This window comes from Phragmites australis, chromosome 17 (genome assembly GCF_958298935.1).
Source record: "Phragmites australis chromosome 17, lpPhrAust1.1, whole genome shotgun sequence".
In the NCBI taxonomy this organism is placed as follows: domain Eukaryota; kingdom Viridiplantae; phylum Streptophyta; class Magnoliopsida; order Poales; family Poaceae; genus Phragmites; species Phragmites australis.
The window spans coordinates 28,638,000-28,661,883 of NC_084937.1; the positions used below are offsets into that span (position 1 = coordinate 28,638,000).

At 46.4% G+C, this 23,884-nt stretch overlaps 4 protein-coding genes across 11 annotated transcripts; 2 read left to right on the top strand and 2 right to left on the bottom strand.

Moving 5' to 3' along the window:
• Nucleotides 1-706: 706 nt before the first annotated feature.
• Nucleotides 707-4,639, top strand: LOC133897480 (protein PIN-LIKES 7-like). 2 transcript variants are annotated; one of them, XM_062338211.1, is made up of 11 exons: nucleotides 707-868; nucleotides 1,450-1,734; nucleotides 1,814-1,893; nucleotides 2,023-2,147; nucleotides 2,250-2,374; nucleotides 2,461-2,691; nucleotides 2,789-2,905; nucleotides 3,064-3,164; nucleotides 3,253-3,305; nucleotides 3,397-3,582; nucleotides 3,681-4,639. In XM_062338211.1, the coding sequence occupies exons 2-11, from the start codon at nucleotides 1,600-1,602 to the stop codon at nucleotides 3,803-3,805; spliced, it is 1,278 nt and encodes a 425-aa protein (XP_062194195.1). In that variant the 5' UTR covers nucleotides 707-868; nucleotides 1,450-1,599; the 3' UTR covers nucleotides 3,806-4,639. The 2 variants fall into 2 exon arrangements, with proteins under 2 accessions (XP_062194195.1, XP_062194196.1); XM_062338212.1 differs by lacking the exon at nucleotides 707-868 and adding an exon at nucleotides 919-1,369.
• Nucleotides 4,640-9,591: 4,952 nt separating this feature from the next.
• On the top strand, nucleotides 9,592-11,663 carry LOC133896596 (F-box/kelch-repeat protein At5g42360-like). Its single transcript, XM_062337196.1, has one exon. The coding sequence runs from the start codon at nucleotides 9,866-9,868 to the stop codon at nucleotides 11,528-11,530; it is 1,665 nt and encodes a 554-aa protein (XP_062193180.1). The 5' UTR covers nucleotides 9,592-9,865; the 3' UTR covers nucleotides 11,531-11,663.
• Nucleotides 11,664-12,584: 921 nt separating this feature from the next.
• On the bottom strand, nucleotides 12,585-16,296 carry LOC133897965 (pentatricopeptide repeat-containing protein At2g22410, mitochondrial-like). Of its 3 annotated transcripts, none has more exons than XM_062338802.1 (4): nucleotides 14,126-16,296; nucleotides 13,721-13,931; nucleotides 13,569-13,630; nucleotides 12,585-13,428 (listed from the first exon to the last, which is right to left on the bottom strand). In XM_062338802.1, exon 1 carries the CDS (start codon nucleotides 16,163-16,165, stop codon nucleotides 14,258-14,260), a length of 1,908 nt encoding a protein of 635 aa, XP_062194786.1. In that variant the 5' UTR covers nucleotides 16,166-16,296; the 3' UTR covers nucleotides 12,585-13,428; nucleotides 13,569-13,630; nucleotides 13,721-13,931; nucleotides 14,126-14,257. The 3 variants fall into 3 exon arrangements, with proteins under 3 accessions (XP_062194786.1, XP_062194787.1, XP_062194785.1); XM_062338803.1 differs by having other exon boundaries at nucleotides 14,121-16,296; XM_062338801.1 differs by having other exon boundaries at nucleotides 12,586-13,428; nucleotides 14,041-16,296.
• Nucleotides 16,297-18,195: 1,899 nt separating this feature from the next.
• Nucleotides 18,196-21,653, bottom strand: LOC133897354 (phytoene synthase 3, chloroplastic-like). 5 transcript variants are annotated; one of them, XM_062338063.1, is made up of 6 exons: nucleotides 21,081-21,651; nucleotides 19,965-20,015; nucleotides 19,429-19,601; nucleotides 19,073-19,308; nucleotides 18,736-19,000; nucleotides 18,196-18,651 (listed from the first exon to the last, which is right to left on the bottom strand). In XM_062338063.1, the coding sequence occupies exons 1-6, from the start codon at nucleotides 21,499-21,501 to the stop codon at nucleotides 18,520-18,522; spliced, it is 1,278 nt and encodes a 425-aa protein (XP_062194047.1). In that variant the 5' UTR covers nucleotides 21,502-21,651; the 3' UTR covers nucleotides 18,196-18,519. The 5 variants fall into 5 exon arrangements, with proteins under 5 accessions (XP_062194047.1, XP_062194045.1, XP_062194048.1 ...); XM_062338061.1 differs by having other exon boundaries at nucleotides 18,196-18,638; nucleotides 21,081-21,650; XM_062338064.1 differs by having other exon boundaries at nucleotides 18,196-18,638; nucleotides 18,736-18,928; nucleotides 21,081-21,644.
• Between the last annotated feature and the right edge of the window lie 2,231 nt (nucleotides 21,654-23,884).

The window sequence follows — 23,884 nt, forward strand, 5'->3', positions numbered from 1 at the left end:
CGTATAGATCCTTTGATTACTGGACCATTCGGTGTGTATAACCACACCAAACAAGCCATTGCAATATCTCTAAAAAAATACTCTGATGTAGCCAATCCTTATGGCTACACCATCTGACGTGTTCAAACTCTATCTACTAGACCATCCTGTAAAATATTCCGGTGTGTTTATCACCTCAACGATGGACCATCCAGCGTGTAAACCAGAATGATCTCTTTTGAATAAAAACACTCTGACGTGTACAATTTAATAAATGCTAGGCCATTCGATGAGTATTTTTTTTAACTCGTCTAATTCAAACTTTTCTGAGTAACGCTTCAGTGACTTCTTAATATATTATATCTATAAGATCTACTAAAATATATACTTGACAAATATATTAGTTCCATTAATTATATCATTATTAATCATTAAAATCACATACATAACTTAAAATAAATGTTTGCTACATTTATGAGAAAACAGCCGTATATTTTGCTTGCATGGCAGCCCAATTATGCGGGAGATCGATGGCGACAAGCGCACGTAATAGCAAAGGAAGGAAGCAGCGAAACGTTGACGAGTGAACTAATCGTTCCAGTAATCTAATCAGCAGCCAGACACAAGACGAGATTGAACTGGCGACTGCAAGAGAGGAGAGGAGGCGTTGGACAGGTCGCGAGATGGCGATGCTGCTGACAGCTGACTGCCGGGCGGATGCGGTGCAGGCGGCATCTCTCTTCCGGCTGAGCCTCTGCGTGTGTTGCCGTTCAGACTCGCCTGGTATATAAGGCCTCCGCTCTCCCTCCCGGCTCCGAACACCATTCCGTCGCCTCGTCGGCTTGGCTGCTCTTGTTGTTTCCTCCTCCACCGTTTGCGCGTTCCTCAGGTGAGGCGAGGCCCTGCTTCTGCGTACGTCTTGTTGCCGCATCACGCACGCACTGCTTCTGTTTCTTGCTTCCTTCTCCTTCAACCTCTGGGCTCTGATTGGCATGGAGATCTGGGTATGTCCTGGGCTCACAATTTAGCTTAGAACTACGGCTGCTTCTGGAAACCATGCGCTAGTCATTTGCAGACCTGTTTCTTTTGCAAAACAGCCGTGAACACAAGAACTGCTTAACCTCATGGCGTGCATGGAAATTCTCGGCCTTCAAATAAGTTTTAATGGCCATAATTTTTCTTTGGTATTTATCCTTCTTTTATTCTGTTTCCTTTTTTTAATTTGAAAAGAAATGCGTGAACTGGTTTTTGTCATTATTGCCATGATTTCTCTAAGCCATAGCTAGAGAGGCGCGCAAGTGCATCACGACTTCGCCTCTTGTGCATTCACAAGACAATCCAAGCAATGTGGAGCTGTCCTTTTCAAGTTCCGACTAGCATTTGCTAGAAAGTAGGACAATTGTTTTTTTCTTTCCATTTTCTCCTCAGGTTCATCTACACACTTGTGCTTACTTGTTTATGTCTCATCAGGGTTACACATCCAGTACAGAATTTGGATAATCTCTTGTCATATAATCAGGAGACGTCTGAAAATTATCCTTTGGCATCATACAGCAAGCCAATCAAGAAGGGATCGAGTAGACAGACATAAAGAAAAGCTTAATACTACAACAGAAAAGGATGGGTTTCTTGTCATTGTTTCTAGTGGCTTCTATGCCAATCATCCAGGTCCTGCTCATAGGTGTCATTGGAGCTTACCTCGCCTCCGGTTACAGCAATGTTCTGACCACAAGCGCTCGGAGGGATATGAACAAGGTAAGCTCTCGTTATCATATGAATTTTTCACACTCAACTAAATATTATTACGGCCCAATCTCACTGAATTTTATGTCAGGTTATTTTTACTGTCTTCACCCCATCTCTGGTGTTCGCTACCCTGGCAAAGACGGTCACGCTTGCGGATGTCATTTCTTGGTGAGTAGAATTGACATATTTTCAGAGTCTAGAGGGAAAACAAAGAAAAACAATGTTGCTACAAGTCTGCACTTTTGCCTGTCTGTAACTCAAGTGCCCTGCCCCTAACACAAGCTTTGTATTCTGAAGGTGGTTTATGCCAGTTAATATAGCAATCACATTCATGGTTGGTGGCATTCTAGGTTGGATAGCATGCAACATCTTGAAGCCACCACAACACTTCAGGAGCTTGATCATTGCCTTCTGCTCAGCAGGTTCAGTTTCCTCAGAGGACTTCATGTTTCATTCTCCTTCATATATACTTCACCTTTTTCACTGATGCTGATACTAAAAGTTACATCTACTGACAAATGCAGGAAATCTTGGGAACCTGCTCTTGATCATTGTTCCGGCTGTCTGCGACGAAGATGCTAACCCATTTGGAGAAGATCGAAGCATTTGCCGCTCACGCGGGCTCTCCTACTCTTCATTGTCCATGGCTGTAAGAAGAAATCTTCTGCGTCATCTTGCTGAAGGAATAAGATAATTCTGCTGTCTGGATGAACTATTTTACTCTGTATTCTGCAGCTCGGTGGCCTTTTTATATGGACGCATACATACAGCCTCATGCAGAAGGCAGGCAAACTGTACCACAAAATGCAGTCTAAAAGCATTCAGTGCCCGGCCGACATCAACGAAGAGAATTCTGTGCAAGACGCGGAGCAAGCTAAAGAAGATGGTACAGCTGCCTACACTGACGAGGAGGCGCCCGTTTCGACGTCAGTTAAGCCTGGTGAACAAAGGGAGCAGAATGAAATGGTAAGTTCAGATTCAGAACAGTCCACGGCATCCATCGACCATGGTTGCCTTTGTTCAATTGACATCTTCAGAGAAACTGACTAGTCAGAAACTGCAGGAAGCCCCTCTCTTGTCCTGCCAAAGCGAGGTCGCTAACAAAGGATTCTGGACAAATCTGAAGGATGCTGTCCACCAGTTTATCGAGGAGCTGATGGCCCCACCAACAATATCAGCAGTATGTTTCTGCCTAACTAGCTACTACTTTTATTATCATATCAGCTCGCAATCTTTCACTACTTCTCACCTCACAATGGCACAAGACTGGAGTAAATCTGATGTCATGGTCCTTAAAAAAAAAAAAAACCCTGATGTCATGCTACCTTCTTGCGTCAGATAATTGGATTTGTTGTTGGCCTAGTCCCATGGTTAAAATCTCTAATCATTGGCGACGGAGCTCCTCTCAAAGTCATACAGGATTCCCTCCAACTAATGGGGTAAGCACATAGTGCAGACTGCTATGCACCTGCAACATATACTTTCCAGTGGTCCTTCAGTGTGACTCACTGTTTGTTTCTCTTGCAGCAATGGCACAATACCTTGCATCACCCTCATCCTAGGTGGAAACCTGACGCAAGGTGGGTGTTACTGGTCAGACTATTAGCAGTTCAGTGATCCATCCTGTATATTTACTGAAAGGGAAATCACTCTGACGGACCGTGCGTGCAGGGCTGCGGAAGTCGGCTCTCAAGCGTACGGTGATCCTCACAATCGTCTGCATACGCTTCGTGATCCTCCCGCTGATCGGGATCGCCGTGGTTCATGCCGCGTATGGCGTCGGGTTCCTGCCTCACGACCCGTTGTACCGCTATGTGCTGATGGTGCAGTTCGCCCTGCCTCCTGCGATGAACATTGGTAAGAACTGAAACTCTGAAACCACAAACGGCTTCTCTTTTCCGGAGACGTCTGCTTCTGTTTCCATGGAAGCCAACCATCTCTGTGCTCCGATTCAGGAACCATGGCTCAGCTGTTTGATGTTGGACAAGAGGAATGCTCAGTGATCTTTCTCTGGACGTACCTTGTTGCCGCGATCGCGCTGACGACGTGGTCGACGATCTTTATGTCCATTCTGTCTTGAAGTCACCGGGTGTGGCTGCGTTTGTCGGACATGGTGGTGCTCAACGATTCAGCTCAACAAAAGGAAGGGAGGAGAGTGAAGATGGTGATCGGTCTCGGAAAGAGGAGTGACAACTTAGTTATACCTCTATAGACTACAGAATAGCCGTATTGGCCAGGCGATTCTTTCTGTATCCAAAATTTTTTGGTCCATTTGGTGTGTGCTGTATTCTGCAGTAGACTATGATCAAATGATAATGATCATTTAGGCATTTATTGTACTAGCCAATTAGCCCGCGTAATTACGTGGCTAGACCTGTTAGATGATCGCTTCGTTATATAATTCAAATTCATATGATTAAAAATGTTACTATAATCACTATACAATTCAAATGTATATAATTAAAGATATAGTTTTAGGTTATGCAAACACATAGTTAATTATAATATAGCGCTACCAATTAAATATAAGTTGCTCTTTCTAATAATTTATTATTTTAGTGATCGATAATTTCTTTATTTTTGCTTTGGTAAATAAGTCGTAGTAGACTATATACAGTGGTTGGGCCCTTTCTTATGTTGATTATTTTAGATGAGTCTCATTCGGTTGTTTGTATCTTTATTGGGCATTTCTTAAGTTAGTTTTTGGCTAATGGGCTTAGTCATATATAATATTAAGTCAGTCCAAAGTTTATTTGGATCTATTGGTTGTGATTCAATCTTACTAAAAATCCATCAAAATTTTGTGAGATTTTCTAGTATTTCTTTTTTTTCTTGTTTGATAAATATTTTTACTGATGTAATCATATTTGTGCTACTCGGGAAGCAAGGAAGAAAAAGAGAAAATAATTCCATACATGTGACGTGCAGTACTTGCCAAGATGAATTAGTTGGAGTCCTGCATGTATATGAGCTCACAAATACGCGGCCAACTCCCATCTACGACGAAAACAAATACGCGGCCAGCCTCCGCGTTGTCTCGATCGTATACGTCGACTAAAACGAATACGCGGCCAGCTCATGTATAGATATGCTGCACGTATACACCAGGGACTTCAAGTTGTACATGCATGTGGCCGAACAGGACCATGCATATGTATTCAATAAAACAAATACGCGGCCAGCCTCCACGTCGTCTCGATTGTATACGTCGACTAAAACGAATACGCGGCTAGCTCACGTATAGATATGCTGCACGTATACACCAGGGACTTCAAGTTGTACATGCATGTGGCCGAACAGGACCATGCATACGTATTCAAGCACTTAATCACATGCATATTGTTAATAGCTTGGTTACTAGAGATAAGGATCACGTTGTTGGAGATAAATTCGAATCGATTTGAACAAGTCATGCGTGTCTATCTGAACCGATGGTTGGGGCTGCCTTGGCCTATATAAAGGACCGAATACATACGCTGAAAGGAGGCCAGCCGCCGGAGACCCTGCTGCCTTTCTCATCCACACGCAGACGCAAACGCCGACGCCCAGCCGCCGGAGGCCCTGCCGACCTTTCCATCTATATGCGCACGCGCACATCCTCTCCCTAACGCCATACAGAGCACGCACATCTATCCATCCGAGAGAAAGCACATCCATAGTGATAGAAAGTTCCTGCACGAATTCATCGGCTGGAAGTTTCGCTGTCTAGGAGGAATACCGTCGCCGGCGTCAACCTCATCTTCGTCTGCGTCAACCTCATCTTCGTCAAGCCACTGTCGACAATGATGAAGCCGTCCGTTAAAACCATGATTTATGGTGAGTAGCAATCATCGCGATAAAAAATAATGGTATTTGCATGCGCGGTGATGGGGTCTACGGACCATCTGAGCCATATAATTACTGTGAGGATGAGATCCCACTGCCATCCATGTGATACAATCCGGTATTTTGCCGGTGCAAAGATACAGTTTGGCCTCGTGCATACGCACGGGAGAGATAATTCCTATAAAGCAAGCATCATCTATGCAAGAGCGCTAGCCGCAAGGCTGAGACATGCAGATTCAAAATATACACATCGACATCATGGCCGGGTGTCAAGGTGACCAAGTAGGCCTGAAACACCATGCGTCCGCGACCGACGAGGCCGGACAATGTTATGGCTAAACGCCAACGAGGCTGCAGCCACCCTCATTGTTCACACGTCTATGACCGATGAGGCTAGACGGGATTATGGCCAAGTGCCGACGAGGCAAGGTCACTATACTACCAACACGTTCAAAATGAATGGAAACGGATACACAATTGCTGGGCACCGACGAGGCAAAAGCAACCATACATCCATGTCCGATGAATGCAGACATACATGACTGGGAACCGACGAGGTGAAAGTCATCCCCTTCATCGTGACACCCGCTCCATATAGCAAACGTAACGGTTGTATACCGTGACCGGGTTTCGGCGAAACAAAAGCCACCCGTACCACATCTGCAAACACTAATTATTGAATCTACATCAACCTCTATGCATATGGCGAGCAATACAAATTCAAAGACGACGACTCAGCGCAGCTTAATCGGAGGTGTTCTGCAGGCTTGCCTTGCAGATGTAATTTAACCGGACGCGCCTAACTTGGCCTCGGGAATCGGCGAACTACGCAATCTCTACAGTCAGATAATCTTCATAAGCATCGACGCAAAAGATAGAATAAGCAAACTGTCGTGGACTCATGTACTCTGTATATTCAAAAAAAGAATTAATGAAATACTTGTTCCGTGTACACTTTTGTTCCAAGTCTATTTTTTGTTTCCACAAACATTTCTTAGCATGTCTCATCTAAGGATTACCGTGGAGCTCCTAAAGCCTCTAATTAGAAAATATGAAGATTGTGTTCAGTAGAAGGCAGACTTATTGGTACTTTATAGTTCGTTCCATGTACAAAGGAAGAAAGAATGAATCGAAGGAAATGAAGGAATCAAAGAAAGGAAGAAGGACACTGTCTCAGTCACGGTGCCTTTCTTCCTTCGCAACATTTTTCTTTTTCTTTTTTTAAACCAACTGAAGTAAATATTGTGATACTGTAAAAGAAAATCAGTCCAAAGCTTATTAAACGGACGTTTCAAAATGCAGACTCGAGAAACCAACTGGCACATGTCACCTCGGGGACATAGGGTGGCTAGTGAAATATTCACCAAATGTCCAGTACCCCAAATGGGAAGGAAATTACGTGAGGCCCGGTCTTTCGCGTAAACCCGCGCCGTGCCACGACACGTGCCCGCGCGCACGCAGACCCGCACGCGCGAGCGCCGTGCGATCGAGCGTGCACGGCGCGGATGGGGGTCTCGCCGGGGTCCTTCGCGCGCGGGCCTCATAGAATTATGCAAATGCTGGAGATCATATGATGTTGAGCACCTAGGTCCTACAGGCACAGTGTCAGCGTGTACCTAGCTAGCCCTTTGTCTGGGGGCCAGACGCACGTTCGTCCTCCTCGTGACCTTCCCTAAGTCCGGCACCACCTGGTGGCTCAAGGCCCTCGTCTTCACGACGTTGAATTGATGATGACCACCGCAGCCCCGACGATTGTGTCAGTGTTGATATCTTGCGAAGAGTCTTGGACCTAAAATTTTTAACACATCGGAGCATCCGATGTTAGAGAGATGAGAAGATAAAAGCCGAAGCTGGTTGAGTCTGAGGAGTAGGCTAAAGTTGGAAGGCTGATCCAAGCATGGACTCTCCGATCACAAGGATTTTGAGCAGATTGTCTACATTTAGGAGGGCTTCTAAAAAGTGATCTCCGATCATATAAGCTCCGAGTAGATGATTCCCGACCTGGTGATCTTCAGGCTGGTATTTCCGACCAGATAATCTTGAGCACGTTGATCTTTGAACAGATAGTCAAAATTTAAGCATGTGGTCGAATGTTGAGCACGTTGGTCTTCAAGCATGTTGTTGACTTTCGAGCCCATTGGTCTGCGAGCACATGGTGGAACTGAGCAGTTGGTCTCCAAGTAGGTGGAATGGTTGGCCGAGCACATCGTTGGTCTCTAAGAAGGTAAAGGAATTGGTCGAATCCGAGCACGTGAGCATCTCCGAGTGGTAATTAGTCGGATTCAAACACGTTGATCGAGCAAGTGGTCCGACCGAGCAGCGATTGGTCGAATACGAGAGCGTGAGCATCTCTGAGCAGTAACTGGTCAGATTCGAGCACGTTGACCAAGTAGGTGGTCGGATCAAGCAGCGACTGGTCGAATCTGAGAGCATAAGCATATCCGAGCGATGGAAGCAATGGTCGAGTTCGAGCATGTGGTTTCCGAACAAGTGGTCGGATCAATCAGTACCTAGTTGATTTTTGAGCACGTGGTTCGGGCCAAGCAGATTGTCGGGTTCGAGAAGGCCGAACTATACAATAAAGAATATTCGGGTAGATATATGCGAGTTTACGTGATTTAATAAGGAATATATGTTAGTTTTAGAATGTTTGGAGACTAGATGGCATAACCAAATCATATCTGTATGTTTTGTTTGATTTAAATTATAAGGGTCCTAATCTATTATGGCTAATACCTGTCACCTTATAAATATAAGAGGGTCATAGCCGATTGAGAGAATCAATCAATTGATCTAACACATTTTATATTACCTTGCATTTTTTTATCCCTTTGCCTAGATTCTATAGTCTTGTTCTCTTTTCCAATCTACATTACTACATATCTTGATCTCGATGAACAAGGACAAGCCACTGTTATCTGCGCTTTGATGGAGTCTGTCTTGAGTGTGGGTGACAACGAAGGTCCAGCGATGCAACGCTACGAACATGGTATCTAGGTGTTGTTGGTCGGATATTGCACACGAGGTGCTCAGTGTTTGGCGTGATATCTTTTCGCGTCAACATACTTTTTCACGACTCCACCGAGGAAGAAGACTTTCGGCTATTTTCTAGCCGAATTCAAAAGCCCTAGACATGTTTACATTAGATATTAATAGATATAATATCATCATGGTATCCTACGACGAGTTGCTGGAAGAAGCGCGTCTAGCGATCGAGGCTGACTTGGAGCAATGTCAGCAACAACTGCTCTCACGCTACGTAAAGACTCGGCAAGGCGTGTTCAAGAAGGAAGATTCTCCATCACCCTTTGTCGAAAACCCTAAGGTACTAACCACTGTAAGTGCTTAACCTCATTCCTCGCATGAGGATGTTGCTAATAGGATCGATTAATCTGTCGATGCGACTGTGATTAATAGTGTCCAAAAAATAGTTGAGGATACATTGGCTGAGAGGATTCGGCCTTTAGTTTTACAACAAACAACTTGTTGCTAGTAATGTTAATGCTTTAATTCCTCCTGCTATCGATAATACATTACCTAGTGTTTCTTACGCTTACTTGAATAACCCAGGTAATGTTGCACCTAATCATGTCATTTCTCATACTATTAAAATTGGTGTGACATAAAACCTATATCAAACACCATATGTTAAGCACCATACTTCAACTTCGGCTCAAGCTTATAGAGCTGGAGGTTATCTCAATGTATAGACATCTTATTACCAAATCGTGGTATATAGTGCTCCACATATATCATCAAAAGGGTCAGGCATCCCTTATGAACTGACACATGTGGAATATTTTGTTATACCATCTCCTGTTACTTTTTATGTACCAAATTTGCTCACATCATAGCTTGAAAACATAGCTAATCATATTCGATCAGTGACCGATTATGTTAAAATCATATGAGAACAAGTAGCTACCGTACTAAGAGAATAATTAGGCATAAAAACTAGAAGAAAAAAACTCGTACATGCCAAAAATCATATCCCAAACACTTTAACACAATCCCATTCCCATCATACTAACCTGACGTACCAACACGTCCCACCCATCCTGACTCATCGGCTATCCTACACCATCCACTACCGGCAACACCCCAGTACCTTACCTCGCACCTGCTTACTCTGCCAAATCAGTCTGCTTTGTCAGACATCCCTTCAAACCCGGACCCCATAAACCCCTCCCCGAACTGAAAACCTGCGTCGTCCCTGATTCAATCTCCTAAATTTCAGACGTGCAACAACAAAGATACGCCCACAATTCCCTCCACGCACCACTTCTCCACCTAGCGGATACGCTCGCCTGCCCCGATGCCCAGAGCTCTCCAGAGATCTGGCAGCAACAGTCTCTCCTCGTTGCTCCGCGCCGAGCCAGGGGACGATGCTCCCGCCGACGCGAAGCGGGGCGACCACCGCCGGAGGAGGAGCTGCATCAGGCTGCCCCTCGGCGCAGGTGGGTGCCGCGTCTGCGCCTGCGACGAGATGGACTCCGCTGCCGCGGCCCCGCGCCGGTGCGCCCCGGGAGCCGACGACGACGAGGAGGACGCCGCGGTGCAGTGCTTTTCATGGAAGAAGGGTGCCGTCGCCGCGGCGCATCGGCCGTCGGGAGCTGGTAGGGGTGTGGTGGTGGTGACGGAGGCCGCGGCGTCCTTGGCGGTGCTGCCGGACGACGTGATGGAGATGGTGCTGTGCTGGCTGCCGCTGGCCTCGCTCCTGGCCGCGCGGTGCGTGTGCAGGCGGTGGAGGGACCTCACCGTCGCCCCGCAGTTCCTGCGGATGCGCCGCGAGAGGGGGCCGCGCCGGACGCCGTGGCTGTTCTTGTTCGGGGTCGAGGGGGACGTCGGGTGGGGCGCCGCCCCTGCCCCGGCCGTGCACGCGCTCGACGTGGCCGCGCACCGGTGGCGCTCGGTCGCGGCGGGCGGGATGAAGGGGAGGTTCTTGTTCTCCGTCGCCGGCGTCGGGGACGAGCTCTACGTCGTTGGCGGCCGGTCCGGTGGCTCGGATGCCAGCAAGGATAAGACCCACAAGGGAGTCCTGGTGTTCAGCCCTCTCACCAGCTCGTGGCGGAAGGCGGCTCCAATGCGGACGGCGCGGTCTCGGCCGGTGCTGGGGGTGTTTGAGATGTCCGCCAGCTGCAGCATTCTCCACGCTCGCGCCGAGAAGCATGTCCGGCGCGCCAAGTCTCGGTTGGGAGGCGCCTCCGCTGTGTACGAGGACCCGCACCGGCTCTCCCTCAGGCGTCTCCGGCTCAGGGACATGCTGAACGAGGACACTGATTCCATAGAGCTCGCTTCGTCTCATGACAAATTTAGCAGACAGGAGGAGGAGGGAGGTCAGCCAAGGCTCGCCATTGTCGCCGTTGGTGGGCGCGGGCACTGGGATGAACCACTGGTGTCCGGGGAGATATACGATCCGCTGATCGACAAGTGGGTTGAAATTGCCGGGTTCCCTACCGACGTCGGGCTGGCGTGCTCCGGCGTTGTCTGTGGCCGGATGTTCTATGTTTACTGCGAGTCCGACACGCTCGTCGCTTACCATCTGGACAAGGGCTCCTGGGTTGTCATCCAGACGTCCCGGCCGCCGCCTCGGCTCCGCGACTACTGCCCGACGCTGGTGTGCTGCGCGTCTCGGCTGTTCATGCTCTGTGTGTCGTGGTGCGACCGCCATGGGCCGGTGAACCTGAGGGAGAAGGTGGTGCGGAAGATCTTTGAGCTTGACCGGAGCTCACTCCAGTGGACTGAGGCGTCGCCGCACCCGGACGCGCCGATGGATCCCAATGCGGCGTTTTCCGTCGGCCGGGACAGGATCTACGCCGTGGAGATGTTCAGGATCTTCGGCCAGGTCCTCGATTTCGTGACGGCCTGCCGGATTTCCGACACCGAGCAGAAGTGGAGCCGGATTGGCCGGGAAAATGCAGCGACGGAGGCCGACGCCATGTCCTGCAGGCTGAAATCCATGGTCGTGTTGCATCTGTAACTGTAGTTGCTTCTTACTTTTAAGTTTTTTTTTCTCCCTTTCTTTTGTAGCATAGTCTGTTTGCACAGATTTGTTGTTTCCCCGAGCAGACACGATGTTTACACGACACAGCCATTGCATTGGATTGCTTGTAGACATTACAGTGACAATTCATACTCATGTTTTCCCAACTTGGTTTATAAAAGGCATGGTCTTTTTTCTGATGCTGGAGAGCCAAGCTAGCGCTAGGTTTAAGTGTTTAACCCAGACTCCAGTCGAGAGGTCGTCACCCGGATTCGAACCAGGTGCTCGCAGATTTCCTTTCTAAAGCGTTCGGTACTCCTTTTTCTAAGACAAAACCAGGAGACGTTTTCGTCCTATGGTCAAGGTTTTTTTCTGATGCTAATAACTGATCAGATTCATATTCTGAATATATGTATTGCAGTGCCAGCTATTCCTGTTACTGTAACAAATATTCCAAGGATTTGAGATAACCGATGAGCCGCAGTTCTTGCTGCATGCTTTTGTCAAGAGCTAAACTAACCAACTTCGATGCACTTGTACACCCTTGATTGCGTGATGCTTGCCAAATCCCTTTTGGCCGTATAGCAATCTTGTCTCGGTGATTATTTATGATTATTTCATTCGGTTGGTACAACTATTTATGATTTGATTTAATGCTGTTGTTGGCACTTGCAGAGGTGCAGGTTGTTGAATTGCCCAACCATGTGTCCTTGGGGCTTGGGGGAGGCATCCTGACATGTCTAAAAACTTTACCATGTTACAAAGCAGAAATTTATTTGTTAGAGTTATCTTTAATAGATACTTTAAAAATTTATTCTAATATTATTATAATATTCACTAACACTATTATAACATCATTTATTTTTTTCATCTCTAACAACTATCATATTTCCTACCTTTCATTACTCTTATCTTCTTTTCAACCCTACAGTCATACTTATAAACAGTATTGAGGATCGCTATAGTAATCTGCAAATTTAGAGCACGCTCCCTCCCGGCCATATCCATGTAGCAGGTGATACGGCATCTGTTGGAGACCAATACGGGAGCCAGCATCGGTAAAAGGACCGTACAGTACCGAGCACAGTGTTACAGACTCAATTTTACAGACGCTGCTGGAGCTGGCTTAAGGTTAATTCAAAACTTTATTACTTTTTTATGACATTCAAAACTTTATTACTTGGTCCTGTAGATCATAGCTTCTTTTGTTCTGTGAGCAATTGTGCTCATGATTGGAAAAGGTATTCGCATCTTCAGAATCTACAAACAAATCTTCCACTCACGCAAATTATAGGCTAGTATAGGTTTGTGTACTACTTCTCTGGTGATCATATAACTCATCCTTCGCCAATAAAATGAAAATCTTCATCATTCTGGCATCCTTGTCAAATAAAATGAACTCTTCATCGTTCATATACATACTCTGTCTTCCTTTTCTATTTCTAAATTAAGGCCGAATGCAAGTTATCGTAAGCAAGTTTTCGGAACATGCTTTGTTCAATATTAGAACTCAAAAGAACAAAGCAGTTCCATGTTTTGTAAAGAAAAAGAAAAAGAAGAACAAAGCAGGTTCCAAAAAGCATCTGTATTCCCATTAGCCAGAACCAAATCATCTAGCCATCAACTTGCAACAGCATGACAAGAAAGGCGTACCAACCAGTAAGCTACCAATCCAGAATTCCAGATCGATGAGGAGTGATGTGGGCTCCCTGGAGTCTCCAGCTCTGGATGGCCAATAATGTGTGCGGTGTACCAGTGTCAACTCACAACTTTTCGGCGCTTAACTGCCAAAGCACAGCACATGGACACTCTTCTCTTGCATTGCGTTCAGCTGGCCAGCGACGAAGTGCAGGCCCCCACTGAACTGATGTACTATTGTACTATAATGTAACACGCTGCACCATTAAGAAAACATGTGGCAAGCATCACTGAGCTGATTAATGTGATTAATGTGGGCATGTATCGATCCCATCTTGCGGCTGTTCAATGTTCGACCAACCAAAGAGCTCGCACAGTGTTAAGGTGAAAATACTACCTTTGGTCGATTCAGATTTCAGATATGGAGTCTCAAACTCTGATCACCATGGCAGAATCAACCTGGCCGTAATTTGAAATAACAAGAAAAATGCATGTCAGTAGAGAGTAGACAGGTCGGCCTCCAGAAAGGCTAATAGTTCAGATCCATACCAGTTGCCCATCAAAATGCTTCACTATTAATCTTTGATGAATTCATTGTTTCTGAGCTTTAGTCTCTCCAGATATCATTTTCTTTCAAGGATGTCTCTCCAGAACCATTGAAGCATCACACAAGACAACGATAACTGAATTTGAGGATGTAATACAACCACCTAACTATCTGTACAGTTGGTTGAGTGGATTGCCCAACGAACCATGACATCTACATAAAGCAAGAAATCAAACCAATTAGCAAGCTAAATGAAGGTTATGTCAAAGGATAGAGAATAAGCTGTGATTTGCATTATTTTCTACATAAGTTGACTTTGTACCTCAAACTGAGTGTCTACACTTATTTTATCCATTATCAGATGAACCTGGACGCACTTTCAGAAATGTGTTGTGAACATACCCTACCTTCAGGCTTCAACAGAGAGGCTAATAAAAGCTTGACAATGAACATTAGCACCATTTTGTATGGAGCCTGCTTCTGTATCCTAACATTCTGAGCTTCTAATTGATCCTGCCAAGAATCCCAAATAGACCCTTTCACCCTTCAAATAGTTCTTCTTGTTGCACAGCCAAGACATGTAGAGAAACCAAATGACGTGACAACTGATCAACTGCTGCATATATCTCCTTTGAGCTTTCATGTTTAATGTCTTCCACCCCAAATTCATGGATGTTATTGTATAATTCAATTGAACTGACACCCATGTCCTTTTTCAGTCCCCGCTCTTTCATTAGCTTCCTGAGCTTTTTCATGTCTTCCCAGTGGTGAGTTTCATACAGTAAGTTCGAAATTAGGACAAACAAGCCTCCACTGATTCCCTCGAGCTCAAGTAGTTGTTTGATTACTTGCCTGCCAATATCTACATTTCCATGGATCCTGCAGGCTCCCAGCAATGCGCCCCAGACCACAACATCAGGCTTCATTGGCATATCTTTTATTAGATCAACAGCCTTTTCGAGATGGCCACGCCGACCAAGCAGATCAACCATGCAAGCATAATGTTCAACTTCATGCTTAACATTGTAAACTCGTCTCATAGCTTCAAAGTAATACTGCCCTGCTTCTAGTAGACCTCCATGGCTACATGCAGAAAGAAGGCCCACAAAGGTAATCTTATCAGGCAAGAAGGAGTTGCGTACCATTGATCTGAACAACACGATTGTATCCTGTGCGCGCCCATGTATCGCCAGGCCCCCAATAATCACATTCCAAGAAATTACATTTTTATTATTCATTTCACTGAACAAGCCAATAGCTGTGTCAACCTGACCACATTTTGTGTACATGTCCAGAAGTGAATTAACTAGAGTGACGCTAGGATTATGGAAACTTTCTCTGATGCAACGGTGTATCATCTTCCCAAAAGTCAAATCTCCACTTTGCCCGCAGGCAGAGAGGACAGCAACCAAGGTAACCTCATCTGGAGTAAGACCTTGAGATCGCATAGAGTTGTAAAGATCCAATGCTTCGCGGAATCGAGCAGCTTGAACATAGCAAGAGATCATGGCATTCCAAGAGACTATGTTCCTCTCTGGCATCTGATCAAACCAGTCTCTTGCAGCTTCGACTGATCCATGTTTTGCCTGGGCACAAAGCATGGACGTCCACAACACGACATTCCTGAGGGGCATCATGTCAAAGCATCTACGAGACATCCACAGATCACCGCACTTACCATACATGTCCACCAAAGCGTTGGCGAGAATCAGATCAACCCGAAATCCACTAACCAACATATGACAATGCACAAGCCGACCAAATTCAAGGTTTCCCTCTTGTGAGCAGGCGAGAAGAAAGCTGACCAGCGTGAACTCATCAGTCAAAAACCCTTGACGCCTCATCTCTCTGAACAAGGTGCATGCCTCTCTAGCCTCCCCTCTCTGTGCGTATCCACCGATCATCGAGTTCCACGACACCACGTTCCTGTTCACCATCTCATCAAAGAACCGCCTAGAATCTCCCAGTGAGCCAGCCAACGCGTAAGAATGCAGAAGCGCGTTACCCACGTACACCTGCTGTGCGAAGCCCAGCTTCACAACAACGCCATGGACAGCCAGCGCGTGCTCCCACATCTGCGATCTTGTGCACGCCTTGAGGACAGACGGCAAGGTGAACTCATTGGGCAGCGTGCCTCGTCTGAGCAATCCACGGTGAAGGCAGAGCGCTTCTTGGGGGCAGCTGCTGCCGCTGTATGCTCTGATAAGGTTGTTGCACGTGAACCTGTCCGGGTCGGGAATCCCGTCGAACAGGTAGCGGGCGTAGCAGAGACCTCCGTGTACAGCGTCTCCAGAGAGCGCGCAGTAGGAGGCGACGGCAGCCAAGGCGGAGGAGCCCTGGACGAGGAGGTGAGCGTGGAGCTGGTTGAGTTGCTGGATGGAGCGGCATTGGTGTAGCAGCTTCTGGAGGGAGGGGAGATGGTGGGAGGCGACCACGGGCATAAGCATCGAAGGATAGCAGCGCAGCAGGCCAGCACCAGCAGTGTGCCGTCTGCCGTTCGAGCGAGCTGCACGTGCACGGGTTAGACAAGGCCCATTGTAGTGCGATGAACTGCATGTCAGCCCAGCCCGTGGGCCGTACTTGATTCTTTGCGTGTTCAAGGCCACTCAGCCCCTTTATATTATATATATAACACACTTCAAAAACTTAAAGACATATGCGATCAGGCGACTGTTTGACGGTGATTATTTTCTGGTGGGGCTTGATTTCAAGTGGCTTCTGACTTCCAAGCTTAGAAGAGCTCCTGAGTAGAGAGACTGGCTCAGTAGAGGTGTAGGTGAAGTGGCGAGAAGTCGTTGGTCGCATGTGGTGGAGGTAGGTGAGTGTAGCGACAGGCGGTGGCACGGATCCAAAGATAGATAAGAGGTGGGAAGAAAGCTAGTGTCAGGATTGCGTCCATGCCATATCGTTGTCATGTTCATTGCCCTTAAGCTCCAAAACGAAGAAAGCTAAACATCAAAAATAGCTGATTCCTCTACTTTTTTCAATTTTTAATAAGCAGTTGGTACCACTAAACATTCTTAATTGAGGGTAACTAATTTTCAAATGATTGAAAACGATCCAGCAACGTTCCGTCTGATTGAGATCAAAGGATCCAATGATTGTTTTCTTTCCCACCTCCCCCGCTCGTCTTTATCGTTCGTTGCAGTCGACGCTTGCTCCCCCACCTCCCGCCTGCCTTCTCTCGTCCCCGTTAGTGTCCCCGTCGTCGAGTCTACCACCTCCACTCTCGTCGCGCTAAACCGGTTTCACCGGTGCTGTCGAAGAGACTCCCCCGCCCTAACCTCACTCACCCACAATCGGCAGCGCTCACCTCACCGTTCCACCCCCATAACCTATTTTATATCCAAGGACCAAAGAAAACCGCCAGCAACCCTAATCCCTAAACTCCTTCCCTAATCTCACCGGCGAAATTAGCGTCAACTGAAATCTTCCTCAATTTCAATCAATCTAAGCCGAGAAAATCCGTTCTTAATTCTCCAACCCCAGCTCCCACCAACATTGTGTTCCGTGTGGCTGTCCGGAGAGCAACAAGGATTGCAGAGACTCATCGCGTATCAGCCGTCCCTAACTTCCACAGGTTCCTTTCTGTAAAATATTTCGTCAGCAAGGCACGTCGATCATCAGCTGCTGCTTCGTGCAGATAGCTAGGTGTATAAACAATGCTGTGCCGACGGTGGACACTGTGCTCTAATCATGCACAGCCAACAGCCACGATATCTTATTAGATAACATCAAATATCGTCTGAAGAGGACGGGCAAAATATCTCGATCGGTTGCTTTCCAGTTTCTTTCCAATTTCTTTGCGAGAAGTATAATTGCATCGTGCATCCAGCAATCTCTCTCTCTGCAGGGCATAAATTAAAAGTTGGGAGAAAGAAGCACGCAAGGTTTCCGGATTATTTTCATCTGAGCTCATGCAGCTTTGGTACACCAAGTTTATAAGGTCAAATCGAATATAAATTATATGTATGATATGTCGTGGAGGCAATTGGCATGGAGAGAACGGACATCACAAGCTTGCAAGGTGCCATTTGGCTAGAAACATGGTACATATAAGTAGACTGAGATTTCATAGAAATACTATATAGATATGAACAGACATGGTTATAGATATAAGGTATCTTATTCCATAAGTTCAGATTATGAAATTATGCACACTAGCAAGAACGAGTAGAAAACATATATTCTTATTATGCACCAGACAAGCATGGCTGTCCCCATGTTTATAGGGAGAACCCCTGCATAAACTGAATTTAGTAATGCGATGCAAAATTTTGGTGAGCTCATGCTATGATCCTTCACAATGGCAAACGATGCCATCTGTGCTCCTTATCATGAATGTTGTTTTGACTAAACCTTTCTGTGGGCTACCTAACCTTACACCTAAGCTACTAAAGATAGTATTATTTCGTATAGTATTATTTCGTATAGCATTATAGAGACGTTTGCAATTTTCAGCAGCTAGCTCACTGAGTGAAGCAACGAGTGACAGCATATTATATTCCGCCACGGCACCTACCTAAGCAAGAAGGTCTCCCACTTCTCTCTGTTTTTATTTCACTTGTACTCTACAGATCGTTTTTAGTATACATATATATATCCAGTGCTTTGTACATGGCAAAACTTTGAGTACAATGTTCTAACAATAATACCACATGTAGATCATGTGACCTGACCAGGAATTTGTACATCATTCACTGGTATGTACCATGTGCAGTGACCACTTTATGTGAGGCTGGAGTAGTGTCTCTGACTCTGAGTCTGAGAAGAGGGGAGCATCAGTGATCTCAGGTAAGCCTTAGGCAATGCCATGAGCTTCTTTGCCTTCGGAACATAGGCTCTCTTCGTGAAGTTGTTGCAGTCGTTCGCCTCGATCTCGTCGAGGATTTGCCGGTACAGAAGCAGAGAAGCCCACACCTGAGGTCAGGCACTATAGGTTGTTACGTAATTTGAAACAATGCTGTGTGATACTGAAGAAATTAAGGTCCCGCAAAGAAGTTGGTGCATGTCTCACTGGCCATCGGCTCTCCTGATTGAGCTCGGTCGCGCCTTCCTCGGCCTGTCTGAAGAACGATCTCGCCCTCGTGATCTGACCTCTCATGAAACTTCTCCACTCGTCGGTGACACGGCTGTTGAAGATGTCGTCCTCGGAGAGGCCGGCCATCTCCAGCTCGTCTTGTGGGAGATAGATCCTTCCCCTTCTTGCGCTGTCAACACGTGAAGCACACGTACGTGTAAATACGAAAACTGACATCAGAGATGACTGCAAGATTAGACATCTGAAAAGAAAACTGAAATCAGAGATGACTGCAAGATTAGACATCTGAAATGACACAAGCGATGAGACGTACTCCTCCCCGACGTCCCTGAGAATGTTGGTGAGCTGGTTGGCCAGGCCAAGGGCCAGCGCCCCCTTGTAGACGGTCTCGGTCTTGGCGCTGGAGTCCGGCGAGATGCCCATCACCGGCACCGTCATCAGCCCGACGGTGCCGGCGACGTAGTAGCAGTAGAGGTAGAGCTCATCGAAGCTCCTGTACCGGGACTTGGTCAGGTCCATGCGCATCCCCTCGATCATGTCCCTGAACGGCTGCAGCGCACGCAGAAGTCAAGATACGGCATGTCTTGCTATCGGGTCAGGGAAATTCACCATGGATGTGTAAAAAAGACGCGACTTTGACGTGTTTGTTTATGGAGATGGATCACGTGCCTGGATGTCGACGGGGAAGCTGGCGACGGTGTCGGAGAGGGCGGCGTCGAGCATGTCGTACGGGCGCCCGGCAAAGATGTCCTCCAGCCGCGACTCCCACCGGTCCAGCGCCAGGGCCGAGATGTGGGCCGCGTTCGGGCCATCGACGAGCTCGTCTGTTCTCCTGCACCACACTGATGGGCAACCACGTCTGTGATCAGTGTCATCTACCACTTAGTACTTAGCCATGAAGATTTACACGTTGGCGTATTAGGCACCAATAGGTATCGTTTCGATCTACATGTCTTATTCTGCAAGAGGTCTCACGACAAGGCTTGTCGCCCTGTTGTTCATGGAATCGGATCCTCTAATACAGTAAATTAACGGAAACGTGCTACAGTACTTTTGCTACAGTAATTAAAGTCAGGGAACCGTTTATCTACTCACAATTTACTGTTCTCTCGTAACTTCGTACCCTGAAGTCAGAGGATCCGGATCCGTAATTCACATACCATGTCGAAGACGAAAGGAACATGGACATGTGGGGAGCTGCTTACCGTATATTGCCCAGATCGCCCTCCTCCTCTCCGGGGTCATCAGCTGCGTCGCTGCAACAGAAGAACAACCGCAGCTCGGGCTCAGATCACACACATGCATGTGCAGTGGAGAATGGCTATTGATTACTATGGAAGCTGACAAATTAAAATAGCGTGGTGTTCTCTGCTGCATGATTACATCTTGATGCGTCCATGATAGAGTTTTTCGTTTTTCTTTTGTGAAGTGGCGTCCATGATAGAGTTCATACTCATGTGAAGTTATTAATTAAATTACATTAGCACGCTGTCATTTTAAGATCATCGTCAAATTCTGAATGGCACGGCGAGTAAACAGGTACAAATGTCACAAGGGACGCAACGGAGATGTGTGCCTGGTGGTGTGTGTGTGCAGGTAAGCCATCATTTGTAATCGAGAAAAGAATAAGCAAGAAGTTGAGCAGTCAACGCTTCTACCAAGAATATTACAAGAATGGGCCATGATGTAATCCAGATCTCTAAAAACGGAGGCCATCTCAAGCGACCGTTTCCAGGCGTCCAATTCAAAACGGACGCCATCAGGTCATATTCTATCTCCTGCAACTGCTAGCCTCCTTCTTACTCGGACTGCTTTGCCTCGTCTCGCTAAGCTCCCCTGCCCTATTGAACTCCTCCATCTCCGACAGTTTTCTTATCATCGGATCTGCCGTCACTAATTTTTCCTCACTAAGCAATTAATTTTTGAGATCGCCTCCTGTCACCAATGGCTCTCCTGTCACCGATGGCTCTGATAGTATCACCGTGATCTCATCGTACAGTCACGCTGTAGCCCACCATCAATTTGGCCGCCCCCATCCTCTTCAAACCCCTAGAGTCGTCGATGAATCCCAAACCTTAACCCTTTCTCCTAAACTCGTCACCTAAAATCTCACGCGATTCCAAGGGGCTGAACTCAGAGGGAGCGTGTACAACAATTATCAACTTTTGCTTTGTTTTTTTAGCAGTAAATCTTTTATTCTAATTACAGAGTTACACACCGGTATACATGTACCTCGAGCACGGCAAAACTTTTTCACAAAACTAATCAGAACTGTATTCAAATCAACAAGAAGACTAGTAGGAAATTTTTATCTCGCTTACCCAGGTAGAATGTCTTGGCGTATTCCTTGCAGACCTCCCCGCACTGATCGTAGGCCGCCTTCAGCCCGCCGGCCATCGTCTCCGGCGCGGCCATCCGCGACGTCCTCGGTGCCGCCGCCGCGAGCGCCGCCTGCTTCAGCACGACCTCGTGCACCCTCTGCTCGAACGGCACGGCGAGCGCGTCCCCCGGCGCCGGAGCCGCGACCTGCAGGCTCGGCAGCGCGACGCCGCCCCACGGCTGCTCGGCCTCGAGGCAGCCAATGGTGTTGGAACCCACGGCGCGCACGGAGCACGGCGCCAGGCTACGTCGCCCCCCGTACCTGACCTTGGCCAAGAACACCGCTGTGTCCGAGGACCACCGGCCGTGGTGCTGCCGCCGCGCGCACGCCGTCGACCTCACCGCGCGGTTGCCGGACATCATGGCTCACGTACGTATATGCCACGTTGACTAGAACGTACTTGGAAAGATGGATGGATCAGAATCAACAGAGGGATGGAACTGAAGCTGGTGAGCAGAGCTATATAGAGTGATCGACAGAGCAGAGGGCCTCTGTTAGTTTGTCTGTTGCTTGACACACTCTCTCTAGGACCTAGAATGATAATTAGATAGAGGTGACACACTCCTCTAACGTACCTTAAACTCAAACAGAACTAAAATCTAAAAACAAACAGGTAGCAATCAATAATGTAAATAAAATCGTGGCTGTTATGGTTATATATGAACCTAAGTTTTATTAACTAATTCTACAAGTTATAGTCATAAAAGATTACTTCTTGAAGAAAAGAATATTTTGATCCAAAAGGGTAGATATCGAGGAAAGAAACTCTTTAAATTGATGATTTAGAGGTAAAGTAATTTAAGACCTAATTTTGTACCATAGTACGTAAATTTTATGTCTCTAGCAACGAGAAAAATGATTCCAACTAGGTGAAAAAATTTAGCACAATCATAAAAAAGAAAAATTAGTCCTATTTTAGATAGATTACGAAGCTTTATTCTCACAAAGCTCTCACTGAATATATAGCCTAAGCACTCTTCTTTTTTTCATCTAAAACTCTAGCATAAGACTCTCATATGGATAACTTAATGGACTCAAATGGCTGGTTCACCCTCTCCTATAGTACTACTAATCTATTTATAGGCCTATGTTTATTGACATTTAAGTTTTCTAGCTTTTTTTTTTTCTTCTAAAATACTCCTCTTTTGTAGTATACTTCTATCTACCATTGAGGGTATTTTGTTTCATTTTCTTCTCTATTCATCGAACGGTTGTGGCACATTCATGACTTAGTTTCGTCTTGATACAAGCTTTGCGATGATGTCACATGGACTTCATCCCTCTATGGTTTTGAGGACAAACCGCGAAACCACCTCACACACTTCTCAAAGCGTAACTCGTTGCTACGTGCTTCAACCTTAAGCAAGCATCCTGATATCTACGTGTGTACTCTGTCTTGCGATCTTGATCGCCGACAAGTCTCTTCCACTTCTGATCCCTTGGACAGTCTTATCACTTGCACCGACATCTCATTCACTTGATTTTATCAACACACCGTCTTCATCCTTCCTTCGATGCTTTGCTTGGCCTCCATGTTACAGCTAGGATCATGCTTGACTCTGCCTGACTCATCTATCGTTTGGCACCAAGCACCCCGTTTGGCTCTGATCATCCCATCATCGGTTGCTAAGTTGCATCCATCATCTGCACAACATTAGACAAGCAAACACATATTTTCAATTCCATTATAGATTAGTCTATAATCAAAATCCTCGGTTAAAGCATATATCAGAGAAATCGTGAACGCCGGATGATCTGGTGTGCATACCTCATGAGCGTCTGGTCATCTTGGCGTGTGCAACTCTTTATATTATGCCATCTGAAATCCTCTCTATAGAAAATACTCCGACATGCTCATCAACCCATCATCGAATCATGTGGCGAGTTTACTGCCACCAGACCTCCATTTGCATCTTCTTTGCAAGAAAAGATTTAGTGAAGCATCAAGTGTTCAATCCTTTAACGTCGGACCAGTCGACGAGTTCAAGTATACGAGTTGATTCTGCAACCTCTCTGTAAGAATTACTCTAACGCTCACAGTGCCCCATCGCTGGATCATCCAGCATGCTTAAGTTTTTTTACTCAAAGACAAACACGTCAACTTTATTTTCTCTGTAACTTTGATTAATTATAAATATCATTGCAATACATATACATACACATACAATTTAAAAATCATTAAACTAAAATAACATATTTATCAATCATTCAATACAAATAAAATAGAGTATATTTTAACTTAGTTTGTCACCTCTTCTGACGGTGGCAGGTGACCGGCCACTGGTTTCAATCTAACAAAACCAGGAGGCTCCAAATCGCAGGTTCCGACGCGGCTGTCGAGCCAAGCTACACTAGTGCAATCCCAATGTCTAGTGGCCGTGCATGGAAGGCGGATCCCCCCACGAGTATAGCTTAGCTTGCTGGGTCGACCACGCGATGTGTGGAGGAGGCAGCTCCTCCCATGGCGGGCCTTTTGTAATGCCAAGTCGGGAGACCATGCGGCAGGGATTTTGGCAAGGGATGGGAACCCAGAATGGATGGGGGCGATGGACCCTCTGCGGAAGGACTTGTAGACCACAATTCTACTCGTTCCCGCGTGCCTGCTGAAGCCCAAATCGTGAACGACTCTAGTGTGAGAAGTACGTAACTTCTTTTAAAAAAACTTCTCTTTAAAACTTCCGAGCAAACTTTTCTCATGCAGACTTTTTTCGTCCAAATTTTCTTGTGCAATTTTTTTCTTAAAAC